Raw genomic sequence first — 18,851 nt, forward strand, 5'->3', positions numbered from 1 at the left:
TGGTTGTCTCCACTTCATTAGAGCGATCTCCTGGTTGTCTCCACTTCATTAGAGCGATCTCCTGGTTGTCTCCACTTCATTAGAGCGATCTCCTGGTTGTCTCCACTTCATTAGAGCGATCTCCTGGTTGTCTCCACTTCATTAGAGCGATCTCCTGGTTGTCTCCACTTCATTAGAGCGATCTCCTGGTTGTCTCCACTTCATTAGAGCGATCTCCTGGTTGTCTCCACTTCATTAGAGCGATCTCCTGGTTGTCTCCACTTCATTAGAGCGATCTCCTGGTTGTCTCCACTTCATTAGAGCGATCTCCTGGTTGTCTCCACTTCATTAGAGCGATCTCCTGGTTGTCTCCGCTTCATTAGAACGATCTCCTGGTTGTCTCCACTTCATTAGAGCGATCTCCTGGTTGTCTCCGCTTCATTAGAACGATCTCCTGGTTGTCTCCACTTCATTAGAGCAATCTCCTGGTTGTCTCCACTTCATTAGAGCAATCTCCTGGTTGTCTCCACTTCATTGGAGCGATCTCTTGGTTGTCTCCACTTCATTAGAGTGATCTCCTGGTTGTCTCCACTTCGTTGGATCTCCTGGTTGTCTCCACTTCATTAGAGCGATCTCCTGGTTGTCTCCACTTCATTGGAGCGATCTCCTGGTTGTCTCCACTTCGTTGGAGCGATCTCCTGGTTGTCTCCACTTTGTTGGAGCGATCTCCTGGTTGTCTCCACTTCATTGGAGCTATCTCCTGGTTGTCTCCACTTCATTGGAGCGATCTCCTGGTTGTCTCCACTTCATTGGAGCGATCTCCTGGTTGTCTCCACTTCATTGGAGCGATCTCCTGGTTGTCTCCACTTCATTGGAGCGATCTCCTGGTTGTCTCCACTTCATTGGAGCGATCTCCTGGTTGTCTCCACTTCATTAGAGCGATCTCCTGGTTGTCTCCACTTCATTGGAGCGATCTCCTGGTTGTCTCCACTTCATTAGAGCGATCTCCTGGTTGTCTCCACTTCATTGGAGCGATCTCCTGGTTGTCTCCACTTCATTAGAGCGATCTCCTGGTTGTCTCCACTTCATTGGAGCGATCTCCTGGTTGTCTCCACTTCATTGGAGCTATCTCCTGGTTGTCTCCACTTCATTGGAGCGATCTCCTGGTTGTCTCCACTTCATTGGAGCTATCTCCTGGTTGTCTCCACTTCATTGGAGCGATCTCTTGGTTGTCTCCACTTCATTGGAGCGATCTCCTCGCCTCTCAGACCCTCTCCGAGGCTGTCCTCAGCCATCACTATGACATATTGTGTGAAATTCCCCAGAGCTGAGGACTGTAACCTGATAGGTGTGGCTAAATAAAGAAATATCCACAACAGTTCTGATAAACAGGAAGAATGTTGCCGAGGCCGGTGCTGGGGTCTGGCGAGGTGTTATCCTGGTCTAGAGAACTGAAAACACACACGCAGCATCATGCAAGACAACAAGCAGTAATAAAAACATGTATAACACGCACGCACGCACGCACGCACGCACGCACGCACGCACGCACGCACGCACGCACGCACGCACGCACGCACGCACGCACGCACGCACGCACGCACGCACGCACGCACGCACGCACACACACACACACACACACACACACACACACACACACACACACACACACACACACACACACACACACACACACACACACACACACACACACACACACACACACGATAGGAGAGATGACAGCACTACTGCTGCAATCCAACCACAACACTCAGCAAAAGAGGCTCTGACCAATTAGAACAAGGTTCTGTCATCTGACCTATAAATACATACTTACATGAAGCTATACAACTCAATTGGAAGCACCATAGAGACACATTTAAACTAGATGTGGCAAAGAATCAATTCCCTTTGGGAACCCATTTTGGGAATCATATTGACAAGGGGCTAACTTTAATCCAGCACACACTACAACCTTAAGCAATTTAAAGGGATACTTTGGGATTTTGGCAATCTACATCCCCAGAGTCAGACTAGTTAATAGGTACCATTTTTCTGTCTTTGCGTGCAGTTTGAAGGAGGCTGCTAACTAGGGCTAGCGCAATTGCTAACTAGCCACCGCACAATGACCGGAGGTCTATGGGTATCTGCTTGCATAGCATTGGCTCACAAAATGACCTCGAACTTCCTTCTACTAAACACAGAGACATGCAAATGGTATCCACGAGTTCATCTGACCCTGTGGAAGTAGATAAAGGGCCCAAATCCTGAACCATTTAAACTGGTGATCAAATTCTGTTCCGAGAGAGGACTAGCATAGCATAGAAGACCCATCCGTCAGATAGCATAACAAGCATGCATACTGGCATTCTCCCCAGACTGGGAGAGGTGCTGTCTCAACAAGAGGATAGGTGAGAGTGGGACTGCATTTGGTAAAGTGGGAGAGTCGCTGTTTCAACAAGAGGATAGGTGAGAGAGGGACTGCATTTGGGAAAGGGGGAGAGTTGCTGTTTCAACAAGAGGATAGGTGAGAGAGGGACTGCATTTGGGAAAGGGGGAGAGTTGCTGTTTCAACAAGAGGATAGGTGAGAGAGGGACTGCATTTGGGAAAGGGGGAGAGTTGCTGTTTCAACAAGAGGATAGGTGAGAGAGGGACTGCATTTGTGAAAGGGGAGAGTTGCTGTTTCAACAAGAGGATAGGTGAGAGAGGGACTGCATTTGGGAAAGGGGGAGAGTTGCTGTTTCAACAAGAGGATAGGTGAGAGAGGGACTGCATTTGGGAAAGGGGGAGAGTTGCTGTTTCAACAAGAGGATAGGTGAGAGAGGGACTGCATTTGGGAAAGGGGGAGAGTTGCTGTTTCAACAAGAGGATAGGTGAGAGAGGGACTGCATTTGGGAAAGGGGGAGAGTTGCTGTTTCAACAAGAGGATAGGTGAGAGAGGGACTGCATTTGGGAAAGGGGGAGAGTTGCTGTTTCAACAAGAGGATAGGTTAGAGAGGGACTGCATTTGGGAAAGGGGGAGAGTTGCTGTTTCAACAAGAGGATAGGTTAGAGAGGGACTGCATTTGGGAAAGGGGGAGAGTTGCTGTTTCAACAAGAGGAGAGAGATAGAGGGACTGCATTTGGGAAAGGGGGAGAGTTGCTGTTTCAACAAGAGGAGAGAGATAGAGGAGCAGCATTTTGCAAGGCACCATCAGAGATATGTGAAAGATCGTATTGGACAGATCCCATGGTGCAGAGAGAGAGAGATAAGCCTGTAGGAGAGGATTCTGACCTGAAGACAGGAGACTGATCTTCACCCAAATTGAGAAAGCTGATGTTCTGAAAGAGCTGCAAAATCTGGACACCTACAAATCAGCTGGACTAGACAGTTTGGACCCTTTCTTTCTAAAATTATCTGCCGAAATTGTTGCCACCCCTATTACCAGCCTGTTCAACCTCTCTTTCCTATTGTCTGAGGTCCCCAAAGAATGGAAAGCTGCCGTGGTCATCCCCCTCTTCAAAGGGGGAGACACTCTAGACCCAAATCATAATCGGTCGACCTCTACTACTGACCTATATCTATTCTACCCTGCCTTTCTAAGGTCTTCGAAAGCCACGTTAACAAACAGATTACCGACCATTTCGAATCCCACCGTACCTTCTCCACTATGCAATCTGGTTCCAGAGATGGTCATGGGTGCACCTCAGCCACGATCAAGGTCCTAAACGATGTCATAACTGCCATCGATAAGAGATACTGTGCAGCTGTATTCATCGACCTGGCCAATGCATTCGACTGTCAATCACCACATTCTTATCGGCAGACTCAACAGCCTTGGTTTCTCAAATGACTGCCTCGCCTGGTTCACCAACTACTTCTCTGATAGAGTTCAGTATGTCAAATCGGAGGGCCTGTTGTCCGGACCTCTGGCAGTCTCTATGGGGGTGCCACAGGGATCAATCCTCGGGCTGACTCTCTTCTCTGTATACATCAATGATATCGCTCTTGCTGGTGGTGATTCTCTGATCCACCTCTACGCAGACGACACCATTCTGTATACTTCTGGCCCTTCTTCAGACACTGTGTTAACTAACCTCAAGATGAGCTTCAATGCCATACAACACTCCTTTCGTGGCATTAATCATCTCCAATCCAAAATGAAATCTAGAATCGGCTCCCTATTTCGCAACAAAGCATACTTCACTCACAGACCTATATCCATCCTGCCCTGCGTATCGAAGGTCTTCGAAAGCCAAGTCAACAAACAGGTGACTGACCATCTCGAATCCCACCGTACCTTCTCCGCTATGCAATCCGGTTTCCGAGCCGGTCACGGATGCACCTCAGCCACACTCAAGGTACTAAACGACATCATAACCGCCATCGATAAAAGACAGTACTGTGCAGCCGTCTTCATCGACCTTGCGAAGGCTTTCGACTCTGTCAATCACCATATTCTTATCGGCAGACTCAGTAGCCTCGGTTTTTCGGATGACTGCCTTGCCTGGTTCACCAATTACTTTGCAGACAGAGTTCAGTGTGTCAAATCGGAGGGCATGTTGTCCGGTCCTCTGGCAGTCTCTATGGGGGTGCCACAGGGTTCAATTCTCGGGCCGACTCTTTTCTCTGTATATATCAATGATGTTGCTCTTGCTGCGGGCGATTCCCTGATCCACCTCTACGCAGACGACACCATTGTATACACTTTCGGCCCGTCATTGGACACTGTGCTATCTAACCTCCAATCGAGCTTCAATGCCATACAACACTCCTTCCGTGGCCTCCAACTGCTCTTAAACGCTAGTAAAACCAAATGCATGCTTTTCAACCGATCGCTGCCTGCACCCGCATGCCCGACTAGCATCACCACACTGGATGGCTCCGACCTTGAATATGTGGACACCTATAAGTACCTAGGTGTCTGGCTAGACTGCAAACTCTCCTTCCAGACCCATATCAAACATCTCCAATCGAAAATCAAATCAAGAATCGGCTTTCTATTCCGCAACAAAGCCTCCTTCACTCACGCTGCCAAGCTTACCCTAGTAAAACTGACTATCCTACCGATCCTTGACTTCGGCGACGTCATCTACAAAATTGCTTCCAACACTCTACTCAGCAAACTGGATGCAGTTTATCACAGTGCCATCCGTTTTGTCACTAAAGCACCTTATACTACCCACCACTGCGACTTGTATGCTCTAGTCGGCTGGCCCTCGCTACATATTCGTCGCCAGACCCACTGGCTTCAGGTCATCTACAAGGCCATGCTAGGCAAAGCTCCGCCTTATCTCAGCTCACTGGTCACTTTGGCAACACCCATCCGTAGCACGCACTCCAGCAGGTGTATCTCATTGATCATCCCTAAAGCCAACACCTCATTCGGCCGCCTTTCGTTCCAGTACTCTGCTGCCTGTGACTGGAACGAATTGCAAAAATTGCTGAAGTTGGAGACTTTTATCTCCCTCACCAACTTCAAACATCAGCTAGCTGAGCAGCTAACCGATCGCTGCAGCTGTACATAATCTATTGGTAAATAGCACACCCATTTTCACCTACCTCATCCCCACAGTTTTATTTATTTACTTTTCTGCTCTTTTGCACACCAATATCTCTACCTGTACATGATCATTTATCACTCCAGTGTTAATCTGCAATATTGTAATTATTCGCCTACCTCCTCATGCCTTTTGCACACATTGTATATAGACTCCCCTTTTCTTCTCTGTGTTATTGACTTGTTAATTGTTTACTCCATGTGTAACTCTGTGTTGTCTGTTCACACTGCTATGCTTTATCTTGGCCAGGTCGCAGTTGCAAATGAGAACCTGTTCTCAACTAGCCTACCTGGTTAAATAAAGGTGAAATAAAATAAATAAATAAATAAAAAAACTCATGCTGTCAAACATACCCTCGTAAAACTGACTATCCTATCAATCCTTGACTTTGGCGATGTCATTTACAAAGTAGCCTCCAACACTCTACTCAGCAATGCCCCATATTTTGTCACCAATGCCCCATATACTACCCACCACTGTGACCTGTGTGCTCTCATAGGCTGGCCCTCACTTCATATTCATCGCCAAACCCACTGGCTCGAGGTCATCAAAAAGCCTTTGCTAGGTAAAGTCCCACCTTATCTCAGCTCACTGGTCACCACAGCAACACCCACCCGTAGCATGTGCTCCAGCAGGTATATCTCACTGGTCACCCCCAAAGCAAAATCCTCCTTTGGCCGCCTTTCCTTACAGTCCTCTGCTGCCAATGACTGGAACAAACTGCAAAAATCACTGAAGCTGGAGACTCATATGTCCCTCACTAACATTAAGCCCCAGCTGTCAGAGCAGCTCACAGATCACTGCACCTGTGGATGGCCCATCTGTAATTAGCCCATCCAACTACCTCATCCCAATATTTGTTTTGCTCCTTTGCACCCCAGTATCTCTACTTGCACATTCATATTCTGCACATCTATCACTCCAGTGTTTAATTGCTATATTGTAATTATTTTGCCACCATGGCCTATTTATTGCCTCACCTCCCTTGTCTTTCCTCATTTGCACACACTGTATTAAGACTTTTTCTATTGTGTTATTGACTGTATGTTTGTTTATGTGGAACTCTGTGTTGTTGTTTTTGTTGCACTGCTTTGCTTTATCTTGGCCAGGTCGCAGTTGTAAATGAGAACTTGTTCTCAACTTGCCTACCTGGTTAAATAAAGGTGAAATAATGGTGTTGTTTTAAAAAAACTAGAAACTACTTGGTAGGACTGACAGGCTAAAGATTTACTGAACAGCTCAGCTCAGTCTTCTCTAGAGAGGTGTTACTATATTTTACAGTCAGCGCTAGATAGCTATATCTGTCCACAAACAGTGATGTTGGACAATTGCGCTTAACACGCCCATAGAGGACACACACATACACACACACAGATGACACACACACACACACACACACACACACACACACACACACACACACACACACACACACACACACACACACACACACACACACACACACACACACACACACACACACACACACACACACACACACACACAGAATGGACACTGAACACACACTGAACGGACACTGAACAGACACTGAACGGACACTGAACAGACACTGAATGGATACTGAACAGACACTGAACAGTCACTGAATGGACACTGAACAGACACTGAATGGATACTGAACAGACACTGAATGGACACTAAACAGACACTGAATGGATACTGAACAGACACTGAACAGTCACTGAATGGACACTGAACAGACACTGAATGGATACTGAAAAGACACTGAATGGATACTGAACAGACACTGAATGGACACTAAACAGACACTGAATGGACACTAAACAGACACTGAACGGACACTGAACGGACACTGAACGGACACTGAACGGACACTGAACGGACACTGAACGGACACTGAACGGACCTGTTACCCACCTTTAGATCTCGATGCACCACGCCCATTTGATGGCAGTGTAGCACCGCCTCCACGATCTGCTGGATGCAATGACTGCATGCAAACACCAGGGGGCGCGTGTTAGTCTGAGCAGCATAGCTACAATTCCATGCACAGGCGATAGAGGAGGCTAGGGTAAGGGGTAGAGGTAGAGGTGGGGGGGAGGGTGAGAATGAAGGTAGGGGGATGAGGAGGGGGAGGAGGAAGGTAGAGGGAGGAGGGGGGAGGAAGTGGGGAGGAGGGCAAAGGGGGGGGGGCTTCTGTCACCAGCCTTGTCCAACCAATGGCCTAGCCAAGCGAAAGGACAATAACTTGGCAGTAGAACGGCCAGTAGGTGTGTATCATGTGACTTTAGGTAAGAGTATCATCACCTGGACCTCTTTATTGTAAACAGTTCAAACCTGCCAATGAGAACGGCAGGGTAGCCTAGTGGTTAGAGCGTTGGACTAGTAATCGGAAGGTTGCAAGTTCAAACCCCCGAGCTGACAAGCTGCAAATATGTCATTCTGCCCCTGATCAGGCAGTTAACCCACTGTTCCTAGGATGTCATTGAAAATAGGAATTTGTTCTTAACTGACTTGCCTAGTAAAATAAAAAAGAACGATCTGTTGTCAAAGATCTCACTGGATTCCACAAAGAAATGTATAGGTTTGAGCATTATGGTGGAGCCTCCTGGACTGGAGTTGGGACTAGAGGGGAGAAGGGACTAGGGGAGGGAGAAGGGAGAGGGAGAGGGGACTAGGGGAGGGAGAAGGTAGAGGATGTGGTAAGGGGTATGGCTTTCTATCCCACAGCTAAAAACAACACATTGAAAAGATTATCTTAAGACCAACAGCATGTTGTGTATCTATCCTGCCTTCTGCTGACACAACTGGCACCATTGTGTCTTTTCAGACACAGACCACATGACCTACAGGCTAAAAATACATGGATGGAAAAACTAAACAGATACAGTAAAAAAAAGTATGGACTGGACTGGTGTAGTTATGATGAGGTCTTGACTGGTGTAGTTATGATGAGGTCTGGACTGGTGTAGTTATGATGGGGTCTGGACTGGTGTAGTTATGATGGGGTCTGGACTGGTGTAGTTATGATGAGGTCTGGACTGGTGTAGTTATGATGAGGTCTGGACTGGTGTAGTTATGATGAGGTCTGGACTGGTGTAGTTATGATCAGGTCTGGACTGGTGTAGTTATGATGGGGTCTGGACTGGTGTAGTTATGATGAGGTCTGGACTGGTGTAATTATGATGAGGTCTGGACTGGTGTAGTTATGATGAGGTCTGGACTGGTGTAATTATGATCAGGCCTGAACTGGTGTAGTTACGATGGGGTCTGGACTGGTGTAGTTATGATGGGGTCTGGACTGGTGTAGTTATGATGAGGCCTGAACTGGTGTAGTTATGATGGGGTCTGGACTGGTGTAGTTACGATCAGGTCTGGACTGGTGTAGTTATGATGGGGTCTGGACTGGTGTAGTTATGATGAGGTCTGGACTGGTGTAATTATGATGAGGTCTGGACTGGTGTAGTTACGATGAGGCCTGAACTGGTGTAGTTATGATGGGGTCTGGACTGGTGTAGTTATGATCAGGTCTGGACTGGTGTAGTTACGATGGGGTCTGGACTGGTGTAGTTACGATCAGGTCTGGACTGGTGTAGTTATGATGGGGTCTGGACTGGTGTAGTTATGATGAGGTCTGGACTGGTGTAATTATGATGAGGTCTGGACTGGTGTAGTTACGATGAGGCCTGAACTGGTGTAGTTATGATGGGGTCTGGACTGGTGTAGTTATGATCAGGTCTGGACTGGTGTAGTTACAATGAGGCCTGAACTGGTGTAGTTATGATGGGGTCTGGACTGGTGTAGTTACGATGAGGCCTGAACTGGTGTAGTTATGATGGGGTCTGGACTGGTGTAGTTATGATCAGGTCTGGACTGGTGTAGTTATGATCAGGTCTGGACTGGTGTAGTTAGGATCAGGTCTGGACTGGTGTAGTTACGATCAGGTCTGGACTGGTGTAGTTACGATCAGGTCTGGACTGGTGTAGTTACAATCAGGTCTGGACTGGTGTAGTTATGATCAGGTCTGGACTGGTGTAGTTACGATCAGGTCTGGACTGGTGTAGTTATGATCAGGTCTGGACTGGTGTAATTATGATGAGGTCTGTTTCCATTGATCATCCTTGAGATGTTTCTACAACTTGATTAGGAGTCCACCTGTGATAAATATAATTGATTGTACATGATTTGGAAAGGCACACGCCTGTCTATATAAGGTCCCACAGTTGACAGTGCATGTCAGAGCAACAACCAAGCCATGAGGTTGAAGGAATTGTCCATAGAGCTCCAAGACAGGATTGTGTCAAGGCACAGATCTGGGGAAGGGTACCAACAAATGTCTGCAGCATTGAAGGTCCTCAAGAACACAGTGGTCTCCTTTCTTAAATGGAAGGAATTTGAAACCACCAAGACTCTTCCAAGAGCTGGCCACCAAGCCAAACTGAGCAATCAGGGGAGAAGGGCATTGGTCAGGGAGGTGACCAAGACCCTGACGGTCACTCTGACAGAGCTATAGAGTTCCTCTGTGGAGATGGAGAACCTTCCAGAAGGACAACAATCTCTGCAGCACTCAACCAATCAGGCCTTTATGGTAGAGTGGACAGACGGAAGCCACTCCTCAGTAAAAGGCATATGACAGCCTGCTTGTTGTTTGCCAAAAGGCACCTAAAGGACTCTCGGAACAATGAGAAACAAGATTCTCTGATCTGAGGAAACCAAGATTGAATTCTTTAGTCTAAATTCCAAACATCACATCTGGAAGAAACCTGGCACCATCCACACAGTGAAGCATAGTGGTGGCAGCATCATGCTGTGGGGATGTTTTTCTGCGGCAGGGACTGGGAGACTAGTCAGGCTTGCAGGAAAGATGAACGAAGCAAAGTACAGAAAGATCCTTGATGAAAACCTGCTCCAGAGCACTCAGGACCTCAGACTGGGGTGAATGTTCACATTCTAACAGGACAATGAACATAAGCTCACAGCCAAGACAATGCAGGAGTGGCTTCGGGACAAGTCTCTGAATGTCCTTGAGTGAAACAGCCAGAGCCCGGACTTAAACCTGATCGAATATCTCTGGAGAAACTTGAAAATAGCTGTGCAGCGATGCTCCCCATCCAACCTGACAGAACTTGAGAGGATCTGAAAAGAAGAATGGGAGAAACTCCTCAAATAAAGGTGTGCCAAGCTTGTAGACTCGTGCCCAAGGAGACTCGAGGCCATCATTGCTGCCAAAGGTCCTTCAACAAAAGTACTAAATAAAAAGTTGAAATGTGGTGGAATGGTGCCGGAGTGGATATTGCCGTTTTACAGGTCCTTAACGAACCAATTGTTCTATTTTATTTGTTTTTTCACGTTGTTTGTAACTTATTTTGTATATAATGTTGATGCTACAGTCTCTTATGACCGAAAAGAGCTTCTTATCAGAACAGCAATTATTCACCTCAAACTGGATGAAGATTTTTTCTTTAATGAGTCTGATAGGAAGGATATAATGTTGCTCTCAGACAAGGCCCAAATCCCTGTCATTCGCATGAAGAAAATAAGGAAATACAGGGAGCTGAGATAAGAGTGCCTTGTGAGAATTTGTTGGCAAATAGATAACCCGCCTCTACCATCCGCTATATTGGCCAACGTACAATCTCTGGAGAATAAACTGGATAAGCACCGTTCGAGACTATCCTACCAACGGGACATTAAAAACTGTAATATCTTATGTTTCACCAAGTTGTGGCTGAAGGATGACACGGATAATCTACATTTGGCTGTTTTTTCAGTGTATCGGCAGGACAGAACAGCTACATCCGGTAAGACGAGGGGTGGGTGTCTATTTGTCAATAACAACTGGTGCGCAATGTTTAATGTTAATGTGGTCTTGAGGTATTGCCCGCCTGAGGTAGAGTACCTCATGATAAGCTGTAGACAACACTATCTACCAAGAGTTCATCTATATTTTTCATGGCCATCTATTTACCACCACAAACCGACTCTGGCACTAAGACCGCATTCACTGAGCTGTATAAAGCCATAAGCAAACAAGAACATGCTCATCCAGAGGCGGCGCTCCTAGTGGCCGGGGACTTTAATGCAGGCAAACTTAAGTCCGTTTTACCTCATTTCAACATGCATGTTACATGTGCAACCATAGGAAAAAAAACTCTAGACCAACTCTAGTCCACACACAGGGACGAGTACAAAGCTCTCCCTCGCCTTCCATTTGGCAAATGTGACCATAATTATATCTTCCTGATTCCTGCTTACAAGCAAAACCTAAAGCAGGAAGTAGCAGTGACTCTCAATCACACTCCACACTGCCCTTTCCCACCTGGACAAAAGGAACACCTATGTGAGAATGCTGTTCATTGACTACAACTCAGTGTTCAACACCATAGTGTTCAAATCTGTACAAAATACTGTAAAACTCATAATCTGTCAGTGTGGTTTAATTTGACACTATTCCTCAACAAGATGTGTTAGAAAAAGGTGATTAAAAAAAAAAACTAGTTGTTACTCAAATCGCTAGTCGCTCATGAAAAAAACATTTCTGAATCTGGTATTGCAGGTTACTCGTTGCCAGTGTGAAATTGCCTGTCTAAACAGGGAAATAATTGTTCAGTAGGCTAAGTAAATTCCCCATGCTTTCTAAACACATGGCACACATCTTAGGTTGGTATCAGACCGTAATGGTTTATGTTAGAGAAAAGAATGCTATAGTATCTATCCTGTCAGCTATATACCCCCAGGCTTTCCAATGGGAGAAGGGGAGGAGTCAGGGGGAGGAGTCAGGGGGGGGAAGCGATGGAGATCAGAGTGAACAAGGGAAACCTGGGCCCTGCTGGGATATCAAACCATGATGAGTTGGTCTGCATCTCAAATTGCACCCTATTCCCTATACAGGGCTCATAGGGTTGGGGGCAAAAATGGTGTACTACATACAGAATAGGGTGTCATTTGGGACACGCCTTGGACAGAGGAAAGGTCACTGCAGCCTGAGAAGCTGGGCATGTGCACTGGGGTGACGGTTTGAGAGGACTGGAGCGGGGACAAAGTTTTGGGGAGGGAGTGGGACTCAGGGGAGGAAGTCAGTGAATCAGCGCAACAAGAAGAAATGAACCTCTGATAGATTAATAGTATAGAACATTTAAACAAACAGAAACTGGACAGAGCAACAGACAAACTGACAAACTGATCGACGGACACACGGATAGACAGACTGAGACAGAGGAGGGGGCATGCAGGCAGAGGTGCAGGGGTTGAGGGTGGTGGGGCAGGCAGAGGTGCAGGGGTTGAGGGTGGTGGGGCAGGCAGAGGTGCAGGGGTTGAGGGTGGTGGGGCAGGCAGAGGTGCAGGGGTTGAGGAGGGTGCGGGGGCAGTCAGAGGGTTGAGGAGGGTGGGGCAGTCAGAGGTGCAGGGGTTGAGGAGGGTGGGGGGGCAGTCAGAGGTGCAGAGGTTGAGGAGGGTGGGGGGGGCAGTGAGAGGTGCAGGGGTTGAGGAGGGTGGGGGGCAGTCAGAGGTGCAGGGGTTGAGGGTGGTGGTGGGGGGGTTGATAGTCAGAGGTGCAGGGGTTGAGGGTGGTGGTGGGGGCAAGTCAGAGGTGCAGGGGTTGAGGAGGGTGGGGGGGCAGTCAGAGGTGCAGGGGTTGAGGAGGGTGGGGGGGCAGTCAGAGGTGCAGGGGTTGAGGAGGGTGGGGGGGGGGGGTCAGAGGTGCAGTCAGAGGTGCAGGGGTTGAGGAGGGTGGGGGGGGGCAGTCAGAGGTGCAGGGGTTGAGGGTGGTGGGGGGGGGGCAGTCAGAGGGTTGAGGAGGGGTGGGGCAGTCAGAGGTGCAGGGGTTGAGGAGGGTGGGGGGGCAGTCAGAGGTGCAGAGGTTGAGGAGGGTGGGGGGCAGTGAGAGGTGCAGGGGTTGAGGAGGGTGGGGGGCAGTCAGAGGTGCAGGGGTTGAGGGTGGTGGTGGGGGGCAGTCAGAGGTGCAGGGGTTGAGGGTGGTGGTGGGGGGCAAGTCAGAGGTGCAGGGGTTGAGGAGGGTGGGGGGCAGTCAGAGGTGCAGGGGTTGAGGAGGGTGGGGGGGGGGCAGTCAGAGGTGCAGGGGTTGAGGAGGGTGGGGGGGCAGTCAGAGGTGCAGGGGTTGAGGAGGGTGGGGGGGGCAGTCAGAGGTGCAGGGGTTGAGGGTGGTGGGGGGGGGCAGGCAGAGGTGCAGGGGTTGAGGAGGGTGGGGGGCAGTCAGAGGTGCAGGGGTTGAGGAGGGTGGGGGGGGCAGTCAGAGGTGCAGGGGTTGAGGAGGGTGGGGGGGCAGTCAGAGGTGCAGGGGTTGAGGAGGGTGGGGGGCAGTCAGAGGTGCAGGGGTTGAGGGTGGTGGGGGGCAGGCAGAGGTGCAGGGGTTGAGGAGGGTGGGGGGCAGTCAGAGGTGCAGGGGTTGAGGAGGGTGCGGGGGCAGTCAGAGGTTGAGGAGGGTGGGGCAGTCAGAGGTGCAGGGGTTGAGGAGGGTGGGGGGGCAGTCAGAGGTGCAGAGGTTGAGGAGGGTGGGGGGCAGTGAGAGGTGCAGGGGTTGAGGAGGGTGTGGGGGGCAGTCAGAGGTGCAGGGGTTGAGGGTGGTGGTGGGGGGCAGTCAGAGGTGCAGGGGTTGAGGGTGGTGGTGGGGGGCAGTCAGAGGTGCAGGGGTTGAGGAGGGTGGGGGGCAGTCAGAGGTGCAGGGGTTGAGGAGGGTGGGGGGCAGTCAGAGGTGCAGGGGTTGAGGAGGGTGGGGGGGGCAGTCAGAGGTGCAGGGGTTGAGGAGGGTGGGGGGGCAGTCAGAGGTGCAGGGGTTGAGGGTGGTGGGGGGGGGGCAGGCAGAGGTGCAGGGGTTGAGGAGGGTGGGGGGCAGTCAGAGGTGCAGGGGTTGAGGAGGGTGGGGGGCAGTCAGAGGTGCAGGGGTTGAGGAGGGTGGGGGGCAGTCAGAGGTGCAGGGGTTGAGGAGGGTGGGGGGCAGTCAGAGGTGCAGGGGTTAAGGGGGGGGCAGGCAGATGTGCAGGGGTTAAGGGTGTTGGGGGGCAATCAGAGGTGCAGAGGTTAAGGGTGGGGGGGCAGGCAGGCAGAGAAAGGAGGGAAGTTGGTTTCTAGACATACTGACCTTCAGGTCCCTGTGCACTATGTCATGTTGGTGAATGTGATGAACACTGTCTAGAATCTGGGTGATACAATGACTGTGAAGACAAAACAGAGAGAAAGAGAGGAGAGGAGGGAGAGATGGAGGGAGGGAGGGCAAGGTGGAAGGAGAGAGGATAAGAAGGTGGAGGAGACAAGTGGACAGGTGAACATAATGATGTGAGACGGAAGTGAAAAAAGAATGTCCAAATTGAAGGACAGAAAGGAGGAGAGGAGGAGAAGAGTTGAGAGAGATGTTTGAGCCAGAATGGTACAGGAAAAGTGAGGAGGAGGGAGTGAGAGTTGGGAGGAACAGGGAGACGGAGAGAGAAATGAAAGGAGGAGGGGAAGTGAATAAATGCAGTGAGGAGTGAGGAGACAAAACTGTTTTAAACATGATGAGACACAAGACTAACAACAACAACACAGCCAGACAAACTCAGAAGACAGAGAGAAAGGAAAGAGAGAGGAGAGAGGAGAGAGGAGAGAGGAGAGAGGAGAGAGAGAGAGAGAGAGAGAGAGAGAGAGAGAGAGAGAGGTGCCTTTCCACCCTGTGTGTGATGCACCCTGCAGTGTAGGAGTTCAATGTACTGGTTATACTGTGACTAACAGCAGGATATACTGTGACTAACAGCAGGATATACTGTGACTAACGGCAGAATATACTGTGACTAACAGCAGGATATGATGGGACTAATAGCAGGATATAACGTGACTAACAGCAGGATATACTGTGACTAACAGCAGGATATACTGTGACTAATAGCAGGATATACTGTGACTAACAGCAGGATATACTGTGACTAGCAGCAGGATATGATGGGACTAATAGCAGGATATACTGTGACTAACAGCAGGATATACTGTGACTAATAGCAGGATATACTGTGACTAATAGCAGGATATACTGTGACTAACAGCAGGATATACTGTGACTAACAGCAGGATATACTGTGACTAACGGCAGGATATACTGTGACTAACAGCAGGATATACTGTGACTAACGGCAGAATATACTGTGACTAATAGCAGGATATAACGTGACTAACAGCAGGATATACTGTGACTAACAGCAGGATATACTGTGACTAACAGCAGGATATACTGTGACTAACGGCAGAATATACTGTGACTAACAGCAGGATATGATGGGACTAATAGCAGGATATAACGTGACTAACAGCAGGATATACTGTGACTAACAGCAGGATATACTGTGACTAACAGCAGGATATACTGTGACTAACGGCAGAATATACTGTGACTAACAGCAGGATATGATGGGACTAATAGCAGGATATAACGTGACTAACAGCAGGATATACTGTGACTAACAGCAGGATATACTGTGACTAACAGCAGGATATACTGTGACTAACGGCAGAATATACTGTGACTAACAGCAGGATATGATGGGACTAATAGCAGGATATAACGTGACTATCAGCAGGATATACTGTGACTAACAGCAGGATATACTGTGACTAATAGCAGGATATACTGTGACTAACAGCAGGATATACTGTGACTAGCAGCAGGATATGATGGGACTAATAGCAGGATATACTGTGACTAACAGCAGGATATACTGTGACTAATGTAACAGTATAATTTTAAACCGTCCCCTCGCCCATACCCGGGCGCGAACCAGGGACCTTCTGCACACATCGACAACAGTCACCGTCGAAGCATCGTTACCCATCCCTCCACAAAAGCTGTGGCCCCTGCAGAGCAAGGGGAACTACTACTTCAAGGTCTCAGGGCAAGTGACGTAACCGATTGAAACGCTGTTTAGCGCACACCGCTAACTAAGCTAGCCGTTTCACATCCGTTACACTAACAGCAGGATATACTGTGACTAACAGCAGGATATACTGTGACTAACAGCAGGATATACTGTGACTAACAGCAGGATATACTGTGACTAACGGCAGGATATACTGTGACTAACAGCAGGATATACTGTGACTAACAGCAGGATATACTGTGACTAACAGCAGGATATACTGTGACTAACAGCATTATATACTGTGACTAACAGCAGGATATACTGTGACTAACGGCAGGATATACTGTGACTAACAGCAGGATATACTGTGACTAACGGCAGGATATACTGTGACTAACGATAGGATATGATGGGACTAATAGCAGGATATACTGTGACTAACAGCAGGATATACTGTGACTAACAGCAGGATATAACGTGACTAATGGCAGGATATACTGTGACTAACGGCAGGATATACTGTGACTAACAGCAGGATATACTGTGACTAACAGCAGGATATACTGTGACTAATAGCAGGATATACTGTGACTAACGGCAGGATATACTGTGACTAATGGCAGGATATACTGTGACTAACAACAGGATATACTGTGACTAACAGCAGTATATACTGTGACTAACAGCAGGATATACTGTGACTAACAGCAGTATATACTGTGACTAACAGCAGGATATACTGTGACTAACAACAGGATATACTGTGACTAACAGCAGTATATACTGTGACTAACAGCAGTATATACTGTGACTAACAGCAGTATATACTGTGACTAACAGCAGTATATACTGTGACTAACAACAGGATATACTGTGACTAACAACAGGATATACTGTGACTAACGGCAGGATATACTGTGACTAACGGCAGGATATACTGTGACTAACAGCAGGATATACTGTGACTAATAGCAGGATATACTGTGACTAATGGCAGGATATACTGTGACTAACAGCAGTATATACTGTGACTAACAGCAGTATATACTGTGACTAACAGCAGTATATACTGTGACTAACAGCAGTATATACTGTGACTAACAGCAGTATATACTGTGACTAACAACAGGATATACTGTGACTAACAACAGGATATACTGTGACTAACGGCAGGATATACTGTGACTAACAGCAGTATATACTGTGACTAACAGCAGTATATACTGTGACTAACAGCAGGATATACTGTGACTAACAGCAGGATATACTGTGACTAACAGCAGTATATACTGTGACTAACAGCAGTATATACTGTGACTAACAGCAGGATATACTGTGACTAACGGCAGGATATGATGGGACTAATAGCAGGATATGCTGTGACTAACGGCAGGATATACTGTGACTAACAGCAGGATATACTGTGACTAACAGCAGTATATACTGTGACTAACAGCAGTATATACTGTGACTAACGGCAGGATATGCTGTGACTAACAGCAGGATATACTGTGACTAACAGCAGTATATACTGTGACTAACAGCAGTATATACTGTGACTAACAGCAGGATATACTGTGACTAACAGCAGTATATACTGTGACTAACAGCAGTATATACTGTGACTAACAGCAGGATATACTGTGACTAACGGCAGGATATGATGGGACTAATAGCAGGATATACTGTGACTAACAGCAGTATATACTGTGACTAATGGCAGGATATACTGTGACTAATAGCAGGATATACTGTGACTAATGGCAGGATATACTGTGACTAACAGCAGGATATACTGTGACTAATGGCAGGATATACTGTGACTAACAGCAGTATATACTGTGACTAACGGCAGGATATGCTGTGACTAACAGCAGGATATACTGTGACTAACAGCAGTATATACTGTGACTAACAGCAGTATATACTGTGACTAACAGCAGGATATACTGTGACTAACAGCAGTATATACTGTGACTAACAGCAGTATATACTGTGACTAACAGCAGGATATACTGTGACTAACGGCAGGATATGATGGGACTAATAGCAGGATATACTGTGACTAACAGCAGTATATACTGTGACTAATGGCAGGATATACTGTGACTAATAGCAGGATATACTGTGACTAATGGCAGGATATACTGTGACTAACAGCAGGATATACTGTGACTAATGGCAGGATATACTGTGACTAACAGCAGGATATACTGTGACTAATAGCAGGATATACTGTGACTAACAGCAGGATATACTGTGACTAACAGCAGGATATACTGTGACTAACAGCAGGATATACTGTGACTAACAGCAGGATATACTGTGACTAACAGCAGGATATACTGTGACTAACAGCAGGTACATAGGAGTAGAGGAGGAGAATAGGAGTAGAGACAGATATGCATTATACTGTAGAGCTCTCTCTCTCTCTTAGACCCTAAGGAAGACAGATCAACCGCAGTTGCTCTCTTCAGACTGCGCACATATGCGACTGGGTCAGCCGG

General features: G+C 47.8%; 1 protein-coding gene across 19 annotated transcripts in view; it reads right to left on the reverse strand.

Annotated features, from left to right (window-relative positions):
• The window catches only part of LOC124036602 (calcium/calmodulin-dependent protein kinase type II subunit beta-like), a 160,499-nt gene that overhangs the window by 83,238 nt on the left and 58,410 nt on the right, over nt 1-18,851 (reverse strand). For 16 of the 19 annotated variants that reach the window (XM_046351378.1, XM_046351379.1, XM_046351380.1 and 13 more), the window contains exon 6: nt 7,421-7,493. In XM_046351378.1, the coding sequence (XP_046207334.1) occupies nt 7,421-7,493 (73 nt within the window). Of the gene's footprint in view, nt 1-7,420; nt 7,494-14,600; nt 14,675-18,851 lie in introns of those variants that run through there. The other 3 variants (XM_046351377.1, XM_046351397.1, XM_046351389.1) reach the window with 2 other exon arrangements.

The sequence above is a fragment of the Oncorhynchus gorbuscha genome, linkage group LG05, assembly GCF_021184085.1.
Source record: "Oncorhynchus gorbuscha isolate QuinsamMale2020 ecotype Even-year linkage group LG05, OgorEven_v1.0, whole genome shotgun sequence".
Lineage (NCBI taxonomy): Eukaryota > Metazoa > Chordata > Actinopteri > Salmoniformes > Salmonidae > Oncorhynchus > Oncorhynchus gorbuscha.